A 17,970-nucleotide genomic window follows, 5' to 3' on the forward strand; every position below is an offset into this window, starting at 1 on the left:
CGCTTTAAAAATATGGAAATAGAATCCAGATATTAGAATTTACCAGTAGCATGCTTCCACCCCCGCCCCCCCCAAAAAAAAAAAAAGGATTAGATTAGAATTTTTATATGGTAGCATGCTTCCACCAAAAAAAAAAATCGATATTTTTAAAAGGGAACATGTTGTAGACATTCCAAGCTCCCTTTCTGTGCGGGTCGTCGCCAAGACACGGAGAGAGAGAGAGAGAGAGAGAGAGAGGCTGGCTGTGTTTGTATCGCACACAGGAGCCTACTGTAAAGGCATTGCCGAAATTTTCTTTTATGAGGGAAATTGTGTGTGCTATGTCGTGCACAAGCAGGATCCTGCGCAGGTGCCGCTATCATCTCTCCCCATTATCTCGAATATTATCATAAATTCTTCTTGTAAACGGCCAAAATTTTCGCCAAGCTAATTAATCCGGCACTACCTCGCACGCCTCGCCTCCCATATCCCTCTTCTCCGCCATCTCTCTCTCTCTCTCTCTCTCTCTCTCTCTCTTCGTGCGCCTGCTTCTGCTGCCTGCAGGCTTGGAATACATATCAGCATGGGACTTTGTCATTCTTCCTAGCTCTCTCAAGCCACTGCTCGGCTTCCTGTCCCTCCTCCTGCACTCGCACATGCATGCACAAACGGCAGCAGGCTGCAAGCCTCTTCTGCTCGCGTCCTAACACAGTAATCGGAGTTGTATATCGTCTCGTGATCACATCTCCTGCATGCAAACAGCAGTTCATCGAAGTGCTGAAGCTCAAGCAATCGCCTCCTATGCGTGCCGACGACGTCGATCAAGGGAGGACTATGAAGCTTAATCGCTCATATAGTTCCGATATTCTGACCTGACGCCTCCTTCCTAACTACACAAAGACAAGTGTAAGTGCTACAAAGCACGTCAAGTACAAGTGCCACAACGCTCAAGAAATGGAGTCCAAAATGGACCAATACGAAATCATGGAGCAGATAGGGAAAGGCGCCTTTGGCTCCGCCATACTAGTCTACCACAAGCTCGAGCGAAAGAAGTAAGCATGCCCGATCACAGAAACAGCCTTTAACATGTCTGGAGGAACGTCTGTCTTACTTGTGCTTAAGCCTTCTCTCACTTTGTTTTTGCTTCGAAGTGCATTGTTGCACGATGCCTTGATAGTAATTAACGACCGCTGTATTCACTTGTATGCGTGCTTTCAGATATGTTCTCAAGAAAATAAGACTAGCACGTCAGACCGATAGGTGCCGAAGATCAGCACACCAAGAGGTAATGTGGAGACCAACAGAACTGATTAAGCTGAAGCTTAAACGCACATGCAACTAGATAACTGAATCTTCGATGCTGAGGAGTCTGGAATCGCCACAATTAAAAAAATTTACGCTGATGATTAATAATCTCAGGGATGCACGCTGATCTGCCTTCTTACCTGAGTCATTATAAATTGCATAAAGGATGGATAGTTTTCGTCACTACTACCAAGATAACCTTTTGCTGACCTTTTCTATGACCTTCACGGTGGAAATCAGATGGCCTTAATCTCTCGAGTGCATCATCCTTTCATTGTCGGCTACAAAGAATCTTGGGTTGAAAAGGTATGCTACTGTTGCGAGAATTTGTTGCATCTATGACGAGAGCTTTTCTTCAGATAAAAGAACTTTCTGAATGTCTAAGCATATCTGTGAATCTTTATTTGAGACAGAAACATCTGTATTCTTTCTTCTTGTAGGGATGCTACGTGTGCATTGTTACGACCTATTGTGAAGGTGGTGATATGTAAGTTCCTATACATGAATACTACGCAATGCATCACGGCATTCCCTGCTTGACCTTGAATCTAAGGTTGTTAATGCTAAATGGGACAGGGCTGAGTTCATACGAAAATCTAATGGCGTCTACTTCTCTGAAGAGGTGAGTGGTGGGACATTTACCATTTGCAAAGAGAATGCTTTTCAGAGAATGCTTTTCAAAGCAGTCATACACATTGTCGGCGACTATATCTGGTGAGAATTCCAGAAGTTACTGACCCTAGTTGCCTTATTCCATCATTAGAGACTGTGCAAATGGTTTTCACAAATTCTGCTAGCTGTGGATTACCTGCATTCAAATCATATCCTTCACAGGGATTTAAAGGTAACAGTTAGTAGTTACATTTGCTTGTCATTGTCATATTTGCCTACAGCATTAGACCCATTCATAAAATGTATGACACTTATATCGTATCATGACAGTGCTCGAACATTTTCCTGACAAAGGACCAAGATATTAGGCTGGGTATGCTTCTGTACTTGGACTGACGAATTCTATTATTTTGCAATAATGCTTTGTGTTTCTTTCGCTGCACATTCATTTTCCTACATAAGAGCATCTGAATTAACAAAAGAAGTATAATCGTACGACTCTGTAGGAGACTTCGGCCTAGCGAAGATGCTTAAGGCAGATGATCTCACCTCATCTGTAAGTATTCCAACATCCATCTTTGCAAGATCCTGCATATCTATAATTTGTGGTGTACAAAAATCTATTTTCCATGTTTACGGTCACTTTGTTAGCGTTCGTGTCATGTGGTCACGTTGTTAGTACTTATGGCGTCTGGTGTTAGACCTTAGGGTTTAACCGAAACGGCCCAACGGACTTAATGACGTGGGGCTGATATCTTGACATACTAGAGGAATACCTGACGCTAGCAGACACTGGAAACATTGCTCTGGATTTTCACAAATGTCATCATCAATGCGATTCCCTTCAACCTAGCATTGGGATTCAACATAAAATCTATGACGCTGAGTATAGTTTTCTAAATTCTAAGGTGTCCAAATGATAAGTTTTAACTTAGTGTTAACTAATTTTGATTTGTGTGTGTGTGTGTGTGTGTGACATCAAAAAGATCTCAAATATAATAGCCAACTATCAAGGATTTGGATATCTAAGATTCTAAACGTTATTCAAACTTTAATTGTGCAGAAGATGTCAACTAACGTATTATACAATGCATATATATTTATATATATGCAAATTTTAATTGTGTAGAAGATGTCAACTAACGTATTATACAATGCATATATATTTATATATGCAAGTACATAAAGACTTGTATGCTTATATATTCTTGACACCTTGTCATATTTTATGGACTTCAGCAATGACAACTTGCCACAAATTGTTGGGTTCATTTGATGCCTAACATGTCCATGATGCCCAAAACAACCTTCAAATGTAATCCCAAAAGTAATTGCCACTTTGGTAGTTAGTCAATAAGATCATATTTTGCAATTATTAATGTGCTTAATTAGAATTGCATTTGAACTATGAAGTTGGAAGGCTAGAGGTTGCATGTGTGTTATATAGTGGTCTGAGAACAGACCCTCAAAGATCCATAAGATATAGGTTGTGAATCATCTACATACTAAGTAATTATTAAACTTGCAAAGATCCAAAAAACAATTTCATGAGCTTTGGAAAGATGTAGGTCTACTTCTTGCTAGAGCCAAAAAAAAGCATTAGACTCATTTTAATTTGTTAAGTCCTCTACATAGTAAGCACATTTAAAATTTTTAGGTGCCAACAATAATACATCAAAATTCTTTTCTATGTTTTCACATATGAGCCTAACAATTTGAAATATATTGACCCAAACACAAAGGTGATTGTCTATTTAATAAACTACTTTGTTTGTTCAAATGTGATACTATCAACTTTTGTTGTTATTGAAGCAAATGGGGGTCATGCATGGTTGAGGTTGTTATCATGTGTGAGGTGGCCCAACAATTCTTAGCAATTAATTGAAGTTTGGACCATTAAAATTTATTTGAGTTCATATTGGCAGACTTTTTAATATTCAATTCCTCTCTTCACTTGCTTGAAATGACAGTCAAAACAATTGCAACCAAAAAATAACTTGCATTAGGGCCAATACTTTAGGTCACCTATACAAGAACCCTCAATGTAAGTCAAAGGTTTAAAATGCAAAAGCTATAGACCAAATACCTTAATAGCTAAAAATGAGAAAACTCTAAATTGTTGCAAAGGAGTACATGTGAACTCATGTCATTGCATACAAGATAGGATGTAGAAGAGCCGAATCAACCTGAAAATTTTCATTGCTTTCAAGGTTGTCATGTCTTATAAGAGGCTTGCTTGTAGCAAAGGAATTTCTACAACTTGTGATATAGATTATAGTGTACATTTAGCTATCAAAGCATCCTTCTTTGAGTTTGATAACTTGGAAAGGTGAATAGATGGCCTCAACACTATCTTATTTATCTTGAGATGCCTTAGGCTTTTGGGAGAAGAATCAACACAAATAAGTGATTAGAAATTGCCTAAACCTTTGATAAAAATGCCATGGCACAATCGCATGGTACTAGCTTGAGTTCATCTTTTCTTATCTTGAATTTGAGCTTCGATGTCTTGTTGTAATAGCCCATTGCAATACCTAATATGTGCCTTTGAGAAGTTGATGATAGGCTTGAAGTCATGCCATAGATAATAATCATGCACTTTGATACAAACTATGTCAAAGTCCAATGATAGGGAGAAGCAATGTTTGCACCATCCATGGAGGATGTGCCACCTCATCAATGTTTGATGCTACAATCACTGCTTGCATCTCCTTGCTGCCCAACCCTAATGTAGTTTAGCTTAGAGTGCAATTATCAACCATGGCTTCACTTTTAAGCCTAACACTAGTTTCTCATAGATCGTTCCTTTAACATGTATAACTATTATAGCTTTTTTTTTTAGAAAAAAAGAAAAGAAAAAGATTAGCCGATATAATGTGCCCTCTATGCCATGGTATTTAGAGTTTGGGTTCTATTCATTTCTTCGTATTGATGACCCTCTCAAATTCCAATACGTTTTAAAAGTTGAGCTGAAACAAAGGAATGTTCAACTCCTCTACATCTACAAGGCGGCCCCTTAATCTTTTCAAGTCATCGGAGTCCCCTCCACAAAAAAAAAGATGCGGTACAAAACACAAGTACTGCTACACTCCCAAGGTTTAAACTGCACACCCTTCTATGAGGGCCTGACGGTCTATCAGGTCGTATGCACGTCTACGTGCACACGCAGGCGGCAGTTGTGATATAGTTATATCCAATAAACTTAATTATGACGGTCAGAAGGTGCACTGATAGCCTAAAGTTAGTCTTCTGCTAGTGGTTGTCTAGTGGTTACGTAAACTCACATCTTATCCATCAAATGGTCTGTATACGATTTAACATGAAGAAATATTAAGTACCCACTAGAGTGTGGGTTGAATACTAAATTTTGCACACAAAATAACCATAAAATAATATGAACAAGTTGTGAAAATACAAGATGGCGCACACTCAATTGTCTCAAGCGAGCGCTTTCTATTCGAGTTGAGCTCTTTACGTACGTGCCATTGGGGGTTGTAACCCTAGTTCTCAACAAACCATCTGTAGATAGGGACAGAACTGACTCGCGACATTCTAAACCGAACTCATGTGCTGCTTTCATAACCAAACAACTGGTTTAAGCATGTGGGTGTTACATGGGTATGTCAATTCAAACCTTTGGGTTGCGCCTCATGTGCACTTATCCATTTGTGCCACACAACTCTTACACAAAAGGACCGGTTCCTTCTAGCATGGGATAGATTTGTAGAATTCAACCACTGTTAATAGATGGCATGGCCGACATCTAATTGGGACTGCTTAATATTATATAATGAATTTGGTCGAGTTGCTTAATTTGCAAGTAGTGCACTGTTTTAAAGGGAAAAAGAAAGAAGATGGGTTGTAATCAAAGCGTAAAATCACTTTCAACTAATTTGAGGATTACAAGCAAGTACTTTGTTTGGAATTATGCTATATTTTGAAGAACTCCAATAGAGCTTTCAACTGATTAGATTCTGTGGTCTGATGCCTTTTAATGTGGAGGAGATTTCCAGAATCTAAGCAACTCACTATAGATTATATGACAAGTGGCAATACAAGTGTCTCCTATTTGATATCATTGTAGTTAGTTTTGAATCCTGTTGCTGCTTTTTAGTTTGGCAGGTAAGAAACAGCCCAATAGAAGCACATTTGTACAGGTGCAAGAATGATTCATATCTGAGGACAAACTCTCGTAAAAGTTATCTGCCACAAGTTAGACCTCAAAGGAGCGCTTGTTGATAGGATCAAACTCATCATAGAAAAGGAAAATCCCTTGGGTGCAGGGCAGTACATAGAGTCCGCAATGAGTATCAACAGATGGTATCACCTACAGTCTAGCAAAGGACCGTTCTAACATTAATTTTTGTAACAGAATGCAGAAGAGTTTTTATAAGTTTTACAGGTCACTAAATTTGTGGACCTTAAGATTGGACTAAAGGTAACCCTGAAATACATAGTTCACGACCATTTAGGAGCCTAAACTTGGTAGCTTTTGCATCTTGATTGATTGTCTCAGCATTGAAGTCAAAGTTATCAAGTATCGATCCAAGAAGTAAAATTATTGAAGCAATCAGTCCCCCTTAGAGCAGCAACTAACTAAACAAACATCAGATTTATGGGGTAGAGGTGTAGCAGAACACTCCCAAAGGTGTTTCAAAACCTGCCAACAAGATAACCCAACTAAGCACAAATTTGGGGGGCTTTTAAGTTTAGGACTTCAGATTGGACAACAGCTAACCAAAGATACAGATATCTCTGAACTTTACGAGCCTAAGTTCAGTAATTTCTTAATCCTGATGCTGCTCTTAGATTGATAGTTTCTGCTGTGTCTTAGCCATCGATGTCTGTCTAAGAAATCAAGGAAATGAGGCATCTACAGCCCATTTAGATGCACATGTACAGATTCAGGACTTTGGATTGATCTACAGCTAACTTAACATACGGGTTTCTATGAATTTTAGGAGGCTAAATTCAGCAATTGTTTCATGCCGATGCTGCTCTTAGATTGGCTATTTTTGTTCTGTGTCTTAAACTATCAATGTTTGTCCAAGAAATCAAGGAAATGAAGCATCTAGTACAGTCTATTTAAATGTAAGCATACAGATTGAACAATGTCAGGGCTTTAGGATGAAGTACATCTACAGTTCCAAACTAGATATTGATGCATAAAGTTCCTCTCTCTGCAGTTTCTAATTTGCACAAATGCCATTGGATTGCTCAGATGGTGTAATCAAATCGCTCAAGTCCTATCAATCAAATGGTGTAATCTCTTCAATGAATTCTATTTGTCCATTACACAAGCCCCCTAAATCAAATTGTGCAATCTCTTCAATTAAGGACAACAAACCCAAAGATCACAGCTCAACTAGCAGCTCTGGATTTCAAAACCAATCCTCCATGTCATGCAAATTTTAATGTTCCAGTTTCAAATAGCACTTTCTAGATCACTCTCATACAGTGGTCTACATTGGTGCAAAGAAAAACAATCAAGACATTGTACAATGTACATACTTGGCAAGTCGTCAAAACTTTTTTTTGAAGCAGCCTTGATTTTTCACTGTTGCTCATTCAAATGTTAGTGGAGACTCTCCTAACCACTGCAGATTTTGAGAATACTTTGTCGATCAAGTAGGTACCTTTGAAGCAAGTCTTTCAAAGAACTCATGCTGGATATGATGGATCGTGATCTAAATGGCCACAAAAATAACATCAAATTATTGGGAAACACTAAGTAACACCTTGAATCAGAAAGACATTATCACCACATTCAATATTTATCAGGATATGTACTGATACAGAAGCGAAGAGTACATCAGATTAAGGCCATTGCAAGGCTGTCTTCAGCAAACACAGTCTGCACTGTAGAGCAGCTTCATGATACGTACATGGAGATAACATCCCATCTCTCAAACAAGAATCTACAAGCAATACCCTACTTAAACAGTTATTTCCTTTTTAAGGACTCATTGTTTTCTTCAGAAGGATATGCCTAAGTCTTGTCAAGCTTTTCTGCTCTTATGCAGGTCCCCAGCTGTGCCATCTTTTCTGGAAACAGAACATGCATTGTGTGAAGATGACAAGCAATACTGCTAGCACACATACTCCACGGGCTCCCTCTCTCAGCAGCAAGAGAGATTGAGCATGCCTACTAGGTGCCTTCATCTAAGACCACCAGAACACATTCATGATGCAGTTATCCCATTACAAACTTGTATACAAAACCCTCTCCAAGATTTGCATTGAAAATGACCATACATCCTAAGATTTTGCACATCAAGGATGCCTTCTATGCTAGAGATCCATAACCTCTACCACCGCAACTGAATGAACATATCTAGCAAGCGCAACAAGCATGTTAAGAGTATGAGCATGCCTCCTCTCACCCTTGCACAGGCCATTGTTTTGCTAGGAGAAATATGAGGGTGATGTACTAGCACCCAAATAGAGATTCATTGAGACCAAATTGGCCTTATGTAAATTGGGGTAGGAATCTGATGAAGAGGTGTTCTTCTCACCCTTTCCATGTCGTTGCATTCCTTGGAAATGCAGTCTCTCACAACTAAAGCCACAAACATTCTCCGGCTTACACACCAGCATGCAATACTTATAACATCATCACCATATGCAGGCAGCTTCACCTACATATACTCTTTATCAGGCAACAAGGCAGCATATGTCGTTAAGGTCCCTTATCCCATAAAATCCTCACCAAGCAACAAGGATATTTGGTCATCAAACTCAAGTTCGTAAACCAAGGTCCAACCTCCTTAGCATTTGCAAGCATTTGATAGTCCAATAAAAACTTTATGAAACAAAACACAAAGTTGAGAAAAGGAAAGGACTTCCCTCAGGGTGGGCAGTTGATCATTGAGCATTTTTTCTTTTTATCTTGGACTGCATTAAATCATGTTAAGGTCTTACAGTGGTTTACATAAGATATGAATCCTGCAATTCCATGGATGGACTACGGATGGTTAATGTAGAAATGTTGATTGGTAGTGGATCAGCCATAGATGGACAACCTAAGCAAGCAAACTTTCATAGTGGTTGTGTGTGGATTATCTAGGAAGTGATTAGTTGGAACTGTGGGCTATGTAATTATAGTTTAATTTGATTGGCAGAAGGGTCATATAGTTCAAAGTGGTATTCATGTTGGACCGGGATAACTGATTCAAGTTGGACCTATATATAACAATTGAGATGCTGAAAAGATATGCATTCGTATGTAATGCTTGAACCTTTTTCTTTAGGTGTTGTCCTTCAGGCATGGCAATTACTTGCTTGTGCAACATTGAGGTTTCTGATGACAACCAACAGAAAATCGTATATCATAATTGCAAATAAACTTGGAATTGTGACTAAATTGGTTTAACCACGTTTGGAGCTGCTGAGTCCACTCACGTGTTAACTTCTCACAAGAGCAGTTCTGCACGTCAGATACTTGGCCAAGTCTGGCATATGCAGAAATCTGGGATTGACACTTAGACCAAGTGTCCCAGGATCCTAGATGTGCAGTCGGTTTAAAGCCTCACATGATCTGAGCCCTTCTTCTTTGGAAATGTTGTGCAAAAGCTCAAAAGCTCAAATCCTAAACGGAAAACTGAAGAAGTGTTTAAAAACTGAAACACTAAACACATGCTGGAAAGAATCCAAGAGCTGAGCTGCTGTTTAAAGGCATTCAGAGGCTGCCACAATCCAGCTCGGAGCCAAATAGCTATCCCTTTTTACAGTTACAGTCTTCACCAGTCTTGCATACAAAGCTGTCCCAGGATCCACCAGCCCAGAATGCGTTCATCTGCAAGCTATGCACCACAAAAGTGCAACTTAAGGAGATGTGCAGCATCAGAATGCAGCAATTGCATTTGGAAACCTCCTAGAAGATCTTCAATGCATGATGCAGTTGCCCAAAGGAAAGAAGCTTTCCCAAGAAGAGAATAGACACAGCAGGGATTCAGAATGGTCAAAAGAGAGAAACAATTGCTGGCAGAGAAAGAGGGCACCACTACCTAAAATAAAGCCTCTGCAGACCAAAACCAGCAAATGGCCAAAAGTTATTGTCGCATAGGGCACTCTAACTCCACCTACACGTCTATACCAGCTTAGAAGGGCAATATGCAATGAACGAATGGAAAGTGACAATGCACAAGAATTTCAAACCCAAATCACACCAATAGTGAACAGGAGTCCACTGCGTGCATCAATCCAATAGACTGGCCATTTCCTCATTTTAAGGATAGAATTCTAGGTAGTCTTTGAAAAACTTGGGTTTCCACATGTTTCTTCCAAATAAACAAAATATACTTTTCTCAAATCCAGTGATCCAAAAAACTTAATTCCTAGCCCTAGATTTTGAGAGTGATTTCATTAAACACCCAGGATTTCTATGCTACTTGGCCAGATCTACAACTAAATTGTCCAAATCTCGACTCTGAAATTTAAGGGCGTAAATATTTGTAACTGGGGTTTTTCATTTTGGTGAGGAAATTTACACACCAAACATGGTATCTGAGCACTGGAATCCTTTCATTTTTCATTTTATCAAGTACAAAAGATTGCAAAAAGCTAGGATATGAATCTCCTATGACATATTTCAACTGCTGTTAATATATTTTACTATTTGTTTCTAGGTGGTAGGCACCCCAAATTACATGTGTCCAGAGCTGCTTGCAGATATACCATATGGTTACAAGTCAGACATATGGTCCTTAGGTGCAACAAGTTCCATATCTTGTTGCAATACTTTGACTTTACTAATCACTCCATAAAGATTAACAGCATTGTTTCTTTTGCAGGATGCTGTATGTATGAAATGACCGCCCACAGACCTGCATTCAAAGCATTTGTAAGTGTTTGTGTCCTGAACTGTTTCCCAACTCACTGAAAGAAAGGAGCACGTCTGCAGTATTCAGAATAATCAATGTCCAGTTCTAATTTGTGTGGTTCCAAATCGTTTCATAAAGACTTGACAAAATTAACCTAGAGACGTCCTTCAAAAACCTGTCTTTAGCTGAATCCATTTCCATGCAGGACATGCAAGGGCTGGTAAGCAAAATCCACAAGTCCACAATCGGACCTTTGCCAAGCATGTACTCAAGTGCCTTGTGAGTTTTACTGCCATCTCTTCTCTCATCACAATTTCTGAGTTCTGGTAAGCTCCACAGGCTTTAATAGTTGTAACAGAAACCAGTTGAAGGTTCAACACTGTCATATATTCTTAGAGTTCTAAAATTCCTGGAAGTATTGTAAGGTTGGCAACTGTGTTTCCCCAAAAGTTCTGCCTTAGCATCTCCTTTTCCTATGAATCCCTTTTTAGCTTGCAGGATAAACTATTAAACCTTCATCTTCTCTTGCCATCATGCCTCCTTGTGTAGGACAAACTACCAGAAATCGCTTTGCAACTGTTATTATCCTAGATTTGTAGGGCCTCTAACCCCTCATTATGATGACTCTGAATGATATGCCCAAACTTTGTAAATATAAGTTAATGCACCTATATGTTTCAAATGATATAACATTCCCAAAGTGTGCTCTTTTTTGTGAAATAAAACAAGCATAAACCTCTGCATGTTTAAATCAAACTTGCATTAGCTGCTCCAATATGCTTGAAGTTTTTTGTAAGTGCTAAAAGGCATTCAACAGTTGGGTAAATACTGCATTGTACTTTGCAGTAAGAATCTTATAAAAAGCTTACTCAGGAAAAACCCAGATCATCGACCTACTGTAAGTCGACAATTTTGAATTCTATTATTTCTTTGGGACTAAAGTTAAATTGCTATAAAACAACAAATGTTTGATAACATTTGGTAGTATTTCATTTCAGGCTGCTGAACTCCTAAAGCATCCCCATCTGAAACCATTTGTAGCTCAATGCCGATTGCAAAGTGGTTTGATATTGGCTGGAGCTCCTGAGCTCCCTTTACATGGCTTTCACCACCAAGAAAACATGGATGAAAGCCAAGATACAAGTCAACTTAGTAGTGACAGGGAAAGCTATAGTATAAGCACAAGGGCAAGTCCCAAAATGGCATACGACTATGGAGATGCGAGAGTAACAGTTCTTCATGGAGGAAATTTGGTAGTCAGTGGTGCTGATGGGATTGAAGTGTCCGACTGGCCTATTTTTGGCAATGAAAAAGAGACAGTAGGGATTTCAGAAAGAGTACCTTTAGGATCCAAATATATCTCGAGTGAGGCCAATACACCTACATGGAAAGACAATTATGAGAAGTACACAGCTGCTCATCGACAAAAGAATGCAGATGGTCTAGATCTCCTGATGGAACCAGGTCCAAGAAAGCTTCGAACAAATGCTCCTTCAGCAACAAATAACCGATCGAATAAACTGAGTTCAACAGTCAGTACCCCTAAAACTCCTGAAGGACTAAGTGCTTTTAGGTTCAGAACAGAGACTACAAAGAAGGGAATGCAAGAGCTCCCTCCGAGGCATCCAATGGAGCTGCCTCCAAGACATGGGGCTCATTATGTAAGGCAACATCTTATCTCCTTATCATTTGTCCCATGGACTCGAGCTGTTTGCCCTATATATATAACAGAAAAATAATATTGTGCTCTGAGCCTTCTTTCAATAATGAAGACTTGTGTTTGTTTACAGCCCATAACAGGTGATTCACCAAGAGTAAGAGTTCGAACAGATGCTTTACATGAAGAACAAGAAGATAGGGCTGGAACAACAAAACTAAAATCCAGTGCACCAACCACACCTGTGTCAAGGAGAGCTTCATTACCTTTGTCAAGTAAGCCTGTGAATGCTCCACGGCGCAGCACATCCCCTGTAAGTTCTCGCCATATGCTTGAAGCTGGTAGCCCAAAGACACTAACACCAAGAAGAGCAGCTGCATTTTCCCAACAGCAAAATGATGCAGCTCTTCATCAGGCAGCATTGGATGCCATAAGAGGCTCTGGATATAGACGGACATTGGCAGGTACATCCTCCAGGGCTCAAGGCACCTCTGATAAGCATAGGCCAATACCAGAAGACATGCCTTTGGAATCCCCTCGGCTACCCAAAATAGCAGAGTCTATTAAGAAGGCTGCGCAGCTTGTTAAGATGAAAGGAAACCAGTCTCCTGAAGATGTTTCTGTAAATGCACCACGGCTGGACTTGATTCCTCAGTTTAGTCTCTCAACACAAGACACATTGGTGTCTAAAACCATTGGGAATAGTGAAAAACAATTTAGAATAGGGCAAGTCCACTATGCTGGAGAGACTTCAGACTCATCAAATACACCCACCACTGGGAGAACACACAAGTCATACATGCCAACTTATGAAATTGCAACTTCATCAAATTTTGCCACCCGCCTTGACGATGAGTATGGTCATGAAGATAAGACCCAAGAGAAAGGAACCATCCAAATAAATGAGAAGGCACCAGCTGTACGACCAGCTTACAATGATGTCATACATGTGATACGGCATAGTACATTTCATCTTGGCAGAGATCAACCTGATCGAGAGGCGGAATCATATGACAGGAAAATGGACATAAGCAGCTTACTTGAATTACCCAGGCCTGATGTGGATCTGCTCAACGTACCCACAGGTACCACAGTCACCAGCCAACATCTGTCTGAGCAGCAGCATCATGCCAGTGTGTCTAACCGTGAAGCTGAGTTCAGCCATACGAAGAGCTTCGATGTGAAATCACAGCGGCAGAAAGCCGATGCATTGGAAGGCTTGCTGGAGCTAAGTGCCCATCTGCTTCAGCAACAGAGGTTGGAGGAGTTATCCATAGTGTTAAAGCCATTTGGGAGAGGCAAAGCCTCGCCAAGAGAGACTGCCATGTGGCTCACAAAAAGCTTAAAGGAGATGCTGGGGGATCAACGCTATGGATCAGACTTGTAGCAAAATCAACTCTAATCATGATGCAGTTGATCATCTGTTTAACTCCACAAAGAAGCTGTTACATGTGATAGGGATCTCCATATACTTTATTAATGCTGATTCCTTCTGATGATGTATAATTATTGCAGATGTGCTGATGTTCCCTTCAGCCGGTCACTATCAAGCTAACATTGATTCATTTTTCATTTTTCCTACTATGTCATCCATAGGTTTCATATAAAGGCACCTAGTCTAAAGCAGTCACACTCGCCCATCTCATGCCAGATAAATCTTCCAGAAAGGTTCCAACAAGCTATAGGAATCAGAGCACCTGCTTCACCCAGGGTACATAAGATTAACATCCTGAGTAAGAAGGTATTCCATTCACACAAATAGATAATTTTTTAATTTGTTACTCCGAAATCTCAGAGAATTATACTATCAACACAGCTCATAGGGACAAACAGATAAAAACTGTCAAGACATAGTTACACACTGCAACTCTAAGCGTCTTAACAGTATATACTTGAACGTTGTGCATCCTTTACAGCTCTGCCATAGCCTCCTTCAAGCAGGCATCAAACCTTTGTGCTACCAGCTCATAACTCCTCCATGCTCTCCTAAAAAGGTCGTCATTCCTCATACTCCATATTGCCTGTAAAAAGAGAACTCAAAGCTTTTAACCTCTTTCTCATTCAGCCACCCTCAACCATCCAACTATAGTTGCCTCATCCCAAACCTGTAAATAGCCCTGCCTTTGCCAATGTCAACCTCAATTTCTTCCACAGTGGCCACACCTCAGCGCAGTCCCTCTTGATGGGGGATTGGCTCCTCCCTTCCACACAACAGACAAACTGGCAAGATTTCCTTGAAAGTTCAACTTGCTCAACTTTCCTTTAACTGTTAACTTGTTCATCCCACTCACCTATTAGGAGCCCCAACAATGGATGATTGCTTATGGCTTCAAGATTGTGAAGGTGGGAGAAATCTTCCATTATCTTGGTTGTGCTTTGGGCATAGAAGTATTTTTGCATAGCAATTTGCATTGTCAAAATGAAATTTGAAGCTAAGATAGCCAAGTGGACTAAGGTACAACTCTCCCTAACTAGAAAGCCCACAATCCTTAAATCATTTTTAGCTTCCTCGAATGTATTTACTAGATCTATCCTACCCTTCAATGACTCTTCATGAAAGTAGGTTGAGAAATGCTCCGACAGTTTCTTTGGAATAAGGATGATAAGAGTTCAATCAGCCAAATCCCTTGGTCAATCTTGACAATCAGCAAAGAGGATGGAAAGTTTGGGCTAAAGGATTTGCATGCCAAGTCTACAAGAATGCCCCAAGAATGTTACTTGGCCTCCTTTTGAGAATTGACACTCCTTAGCCATATATTGTTTTATCTAATTTTTTAATGGAATCAATTGTAATTTATGGCAGGTCTTAGCCAAGGATCAAATGGTTTGATGTACTTAACAGTGGCCCCCCATTCAAGATACCACAATCACAAGGCTTGATTAAAGGATGGAATGCTCTTGTGAAGAAATCACATAGTCTATGAAACTATCAAGGAGTGGAGATCCTTCCGTGTTGTTAAATATTTGGGTTTTTCCCTTTGCCTATGATCCCTTGCATCCTCCAACAATAGATTAGCACTCTAGACTGTCAAGATTATGGGAGAGAAGGAAGGAGTCTCACTTGTAGCTTTCTTGCTTGCACAATGGGGGAATACACACAAAGGTGGAGGCTGAAAACAGTTTTCCTCTTCTTAGTTGTGTAAGCCAAAAAGAACTCAAGTACAAAGAAATAGAAGAACCCTATATATGGGTCTCAAACTAAACTCAACTAACTAAGGTGGCATACTAACTGAGCCACGAACAAGAGTAGATAAGGATAGCTATCATGTAGCTATTATTCATGGGCGGTGTACCAACCACGTCTGCAACTGACAAGTCGGTGACATAAATACACAACGGTCACCCTGGCGTATCACGAGTGGAGCTCGATATCTCAACACTCCCCCTCGAGCTCAATCCCAATTCCTGCACACCAAGCAGGTCTCTAAACTTGCGTAGCTTCTCTGCGCCCAATGCCTTCGTGAATATGTCAGCTACCTGATCCTCTGTGCTGACATAAACTATATAAGACCTAGTAAAACCCTCTCTCACACATAGTGATAATGCACCTCAATGTGCTTTGTTCTAGCATGATAGACTGGGTTATTTGCCAAGTGTATACTACTCATGTTGTCACAATAAATGACAACTGGCCCATCTGTAGACTGATGCATATCATAAAGTAGCTTATGCAACCAAGCTACCTCACATGCAGCCATTGCTGCACCCCTGTACTTAGCCTCTGTGCTCGACAAGGCAACTGTAGGCTGTTTCTTGCTCCTCCAAGTGACTGCAGCACTCCCAAAAGAGAACACATATCCACTGGTAGATCGTCTATCAGAAATACTACCATCCCAATCAACATCAGTGTATCCATGCAACTGTATCTAAACCCCAGTCTCATAAAATAGTCCATACTGCAATGTGGACTTCACATACCTGAGTATGCGTCTAGCCGCATCCAAATGTGGTTTCATTGGAGCCTACATAAACTGACTTACCAATCCAACAGCATAGCTCAAATCTAGCCTGGTAATAGTCATATAAATCAAACTTCCTACTATGCGTCTGTACATAGTAGGGTCTTCTAGAAGCTCACCTGCATCTGTGCTCAGCTTCACATTCTGCTCCAAAGGAACTGAAATAGGCTTACAGTCTGTCATCCCATATTTGGACAGCATGTCCAATCCATACTGCCTCTGCAAGAGCTGTATCCCACTTGGTGATCTAATCACCTCAATGCCCAAGAAATAACGCAGCTCTCCCAAATCCTTCATCTCAAACTTCTACTTCAATAGCATTTTCACATGAACGATATCTTCACCACTGTCACCTGTCATAATCAAATCATCAACATAAATGACAAGGAGCATAATACCTTTCTCTGTTTTTCTCACATAAAGTGAGAAATCTGCCTTGGAAATCTAAAAGCCAATAGTGACAAGATACTGTCCTATCTTGTCAGACCATGCTCTAGGTGCTTGCTTCAAGCCATACAAGGCTTTCTTCAACCTGCAAACAAACTCAGGATGAACAGCATGCACATAACCTGGTGGCTGCTCCATATAGACCTCTTCTTGCAAATCACCATGCAAGAAGGCATTCTTTACATCCATCTGATGTAAAGACCATCCCTTTGATGCAGCCATAGCAATGACTGCTCTTACGGTTGCCATCCTTGCAACTAGACTGAATGTTTCTTCATAGTCAATGCCATATGTTTGTGCATACCCCTTGACTACTAATCTTGCCTTGTATCTGTTCACAGAACCATCTGCATTGTGCTTCACCTTATAAACCCACTTACAGCCAATGGCATTTTTACCTTTAGGCAAAGGTACCAATTCCCATGTAGCATTTGCTTCCAAGGCATCCATTTCTTCATCCATGGCTTTCTCCCATTTTTCTTTTCCCATGGCTTGCTCAAAAGAACTGGGTTCTGGTTCCTGTATCACTTTGACCATATATGCATAGTGAATGGCTGTAAATCCATCATATTTCAGCCTATCCACAGGATACCTAGCTCTCGTAGACCTGCGCAAAGCAGGTTCGCTCCCAGGTGCTCTCAAAACATCCATGGTCTTCCTTACTCCAGGTGTAAAAATAGAAGGAATACCCAACTCATCATCAATGCTCTGTTCTGAGCCACTGGATTCACCATCCACATAAGAGTGACCTGCATTCACATCAAACATGGGCTGATCAACCTTCTCTTTTCCTTTTCGTGATACCTGCATACCACTATCTACATTACTTTGAGAAGATTCTCCTGATCTCAATCTGCCTGTCCATGGCGAAGAATGAACCACTGCTAGAGGACGCTCCAGGTCCACTAATATTTTGTGACTGCTGCTGTGAATTCTGTGTAGCATTACCATTTTGTGCATCTACATCATCAATCACATTTACTGGTTTATACCAGCTACTCATCTCATAAAAAACAACATCTCTGCTCACTGTAAACTTACGAGTAGAAGGGTTATAGCATCTATACCCTTTTTGTTGCAGAGAGTAACCAATAAAGATGCACTTCTCAGCTTTTGGATCCAACTTGGATCTCAACTCATCTGGCACATGTACATAGGTAATGCAACCAAAAATTTTCAAATGAGAAAT

The 17,970-nt window shown here is 40.2% G+C and overlaps 1 protein-coding gene across 1 annotated transcript; it reads left to right on the plus strand.

Moving 5' to 3' along the window:
- Nucleotides 1–441: 441 nt before the first annotated feature.
- LOC148026011 (serine/threonine-protein kinase Nek2-like) lies at nt 442–14,652 on the plus strand. The gene is made up of 14 exons (XM_087693245.1): nt 442–1,031; nt 1,198–1,264; nt 1,525–1,590; nt 1,725–1,771; nt 1,861–1,906; nt 2,048–2,128; nt 2,227–2,269; nt 2,403–2,452; nt 10,524–10,605; nt 10,689–10,738; nt 10,924–10,997; nt 11,565–11,616; nt 11,717–12,379; nt 12,509–14,652. Exons 1-14 carry the CDS (start codon nt 934–936, stop codon nt 13,760–13,762), a joined length of 2,673 nt encoding a protein of 890 aa, XP_087549371.1. The 5' UTR covers nt 442–933; the 3' UTR covers nt 13,763–14,652.
- The last annotated feature ends 3,318 nt before the right edge of the window (nt 14,653–17,970 follow it).

The sequence above is a fragment of the Lygodium microphyllum genome, chromosome 14, assembly GCF_053477565.2.
Source record: "Lygodium microphyllum isolate KBCC chromosome 14, Lygodium_microphyllum_v1.1.10, whole genome shotgun sequence".
Taxonomy (NCBI): Eukaryota; Viridiplantae; Streptophyta; class Polypodiopsida; order Schizaeales; family Lygodiaceae; genus Lygodium; species Lygodium microphyllum.

Excerpts from the sequence above, each read along its gene's own strand:
- LOC148026011 (XM_087693245.1), top strand. The coding sequence starts at position 934 with ATGGAGTCCAAAATGGACCAATACGAAATCATGGAGCAGATAGGGAAA. Across the intron at positions 10,739-10,923 it reads GACCTGCATTCAAAGCATTT|GACATGCAAGGGCTGGTAAG; the intron begins GTAAGTGTTTGT and ends ATTTCCATGCAG. Across the intron at positions 12,380-12,508 it reads CAAGACATGGGGCTCATTAT|CCCATAACAGGTGATTCACC; the intron begins GTAAGGCAACAT and ends GTTTGTTTACAG.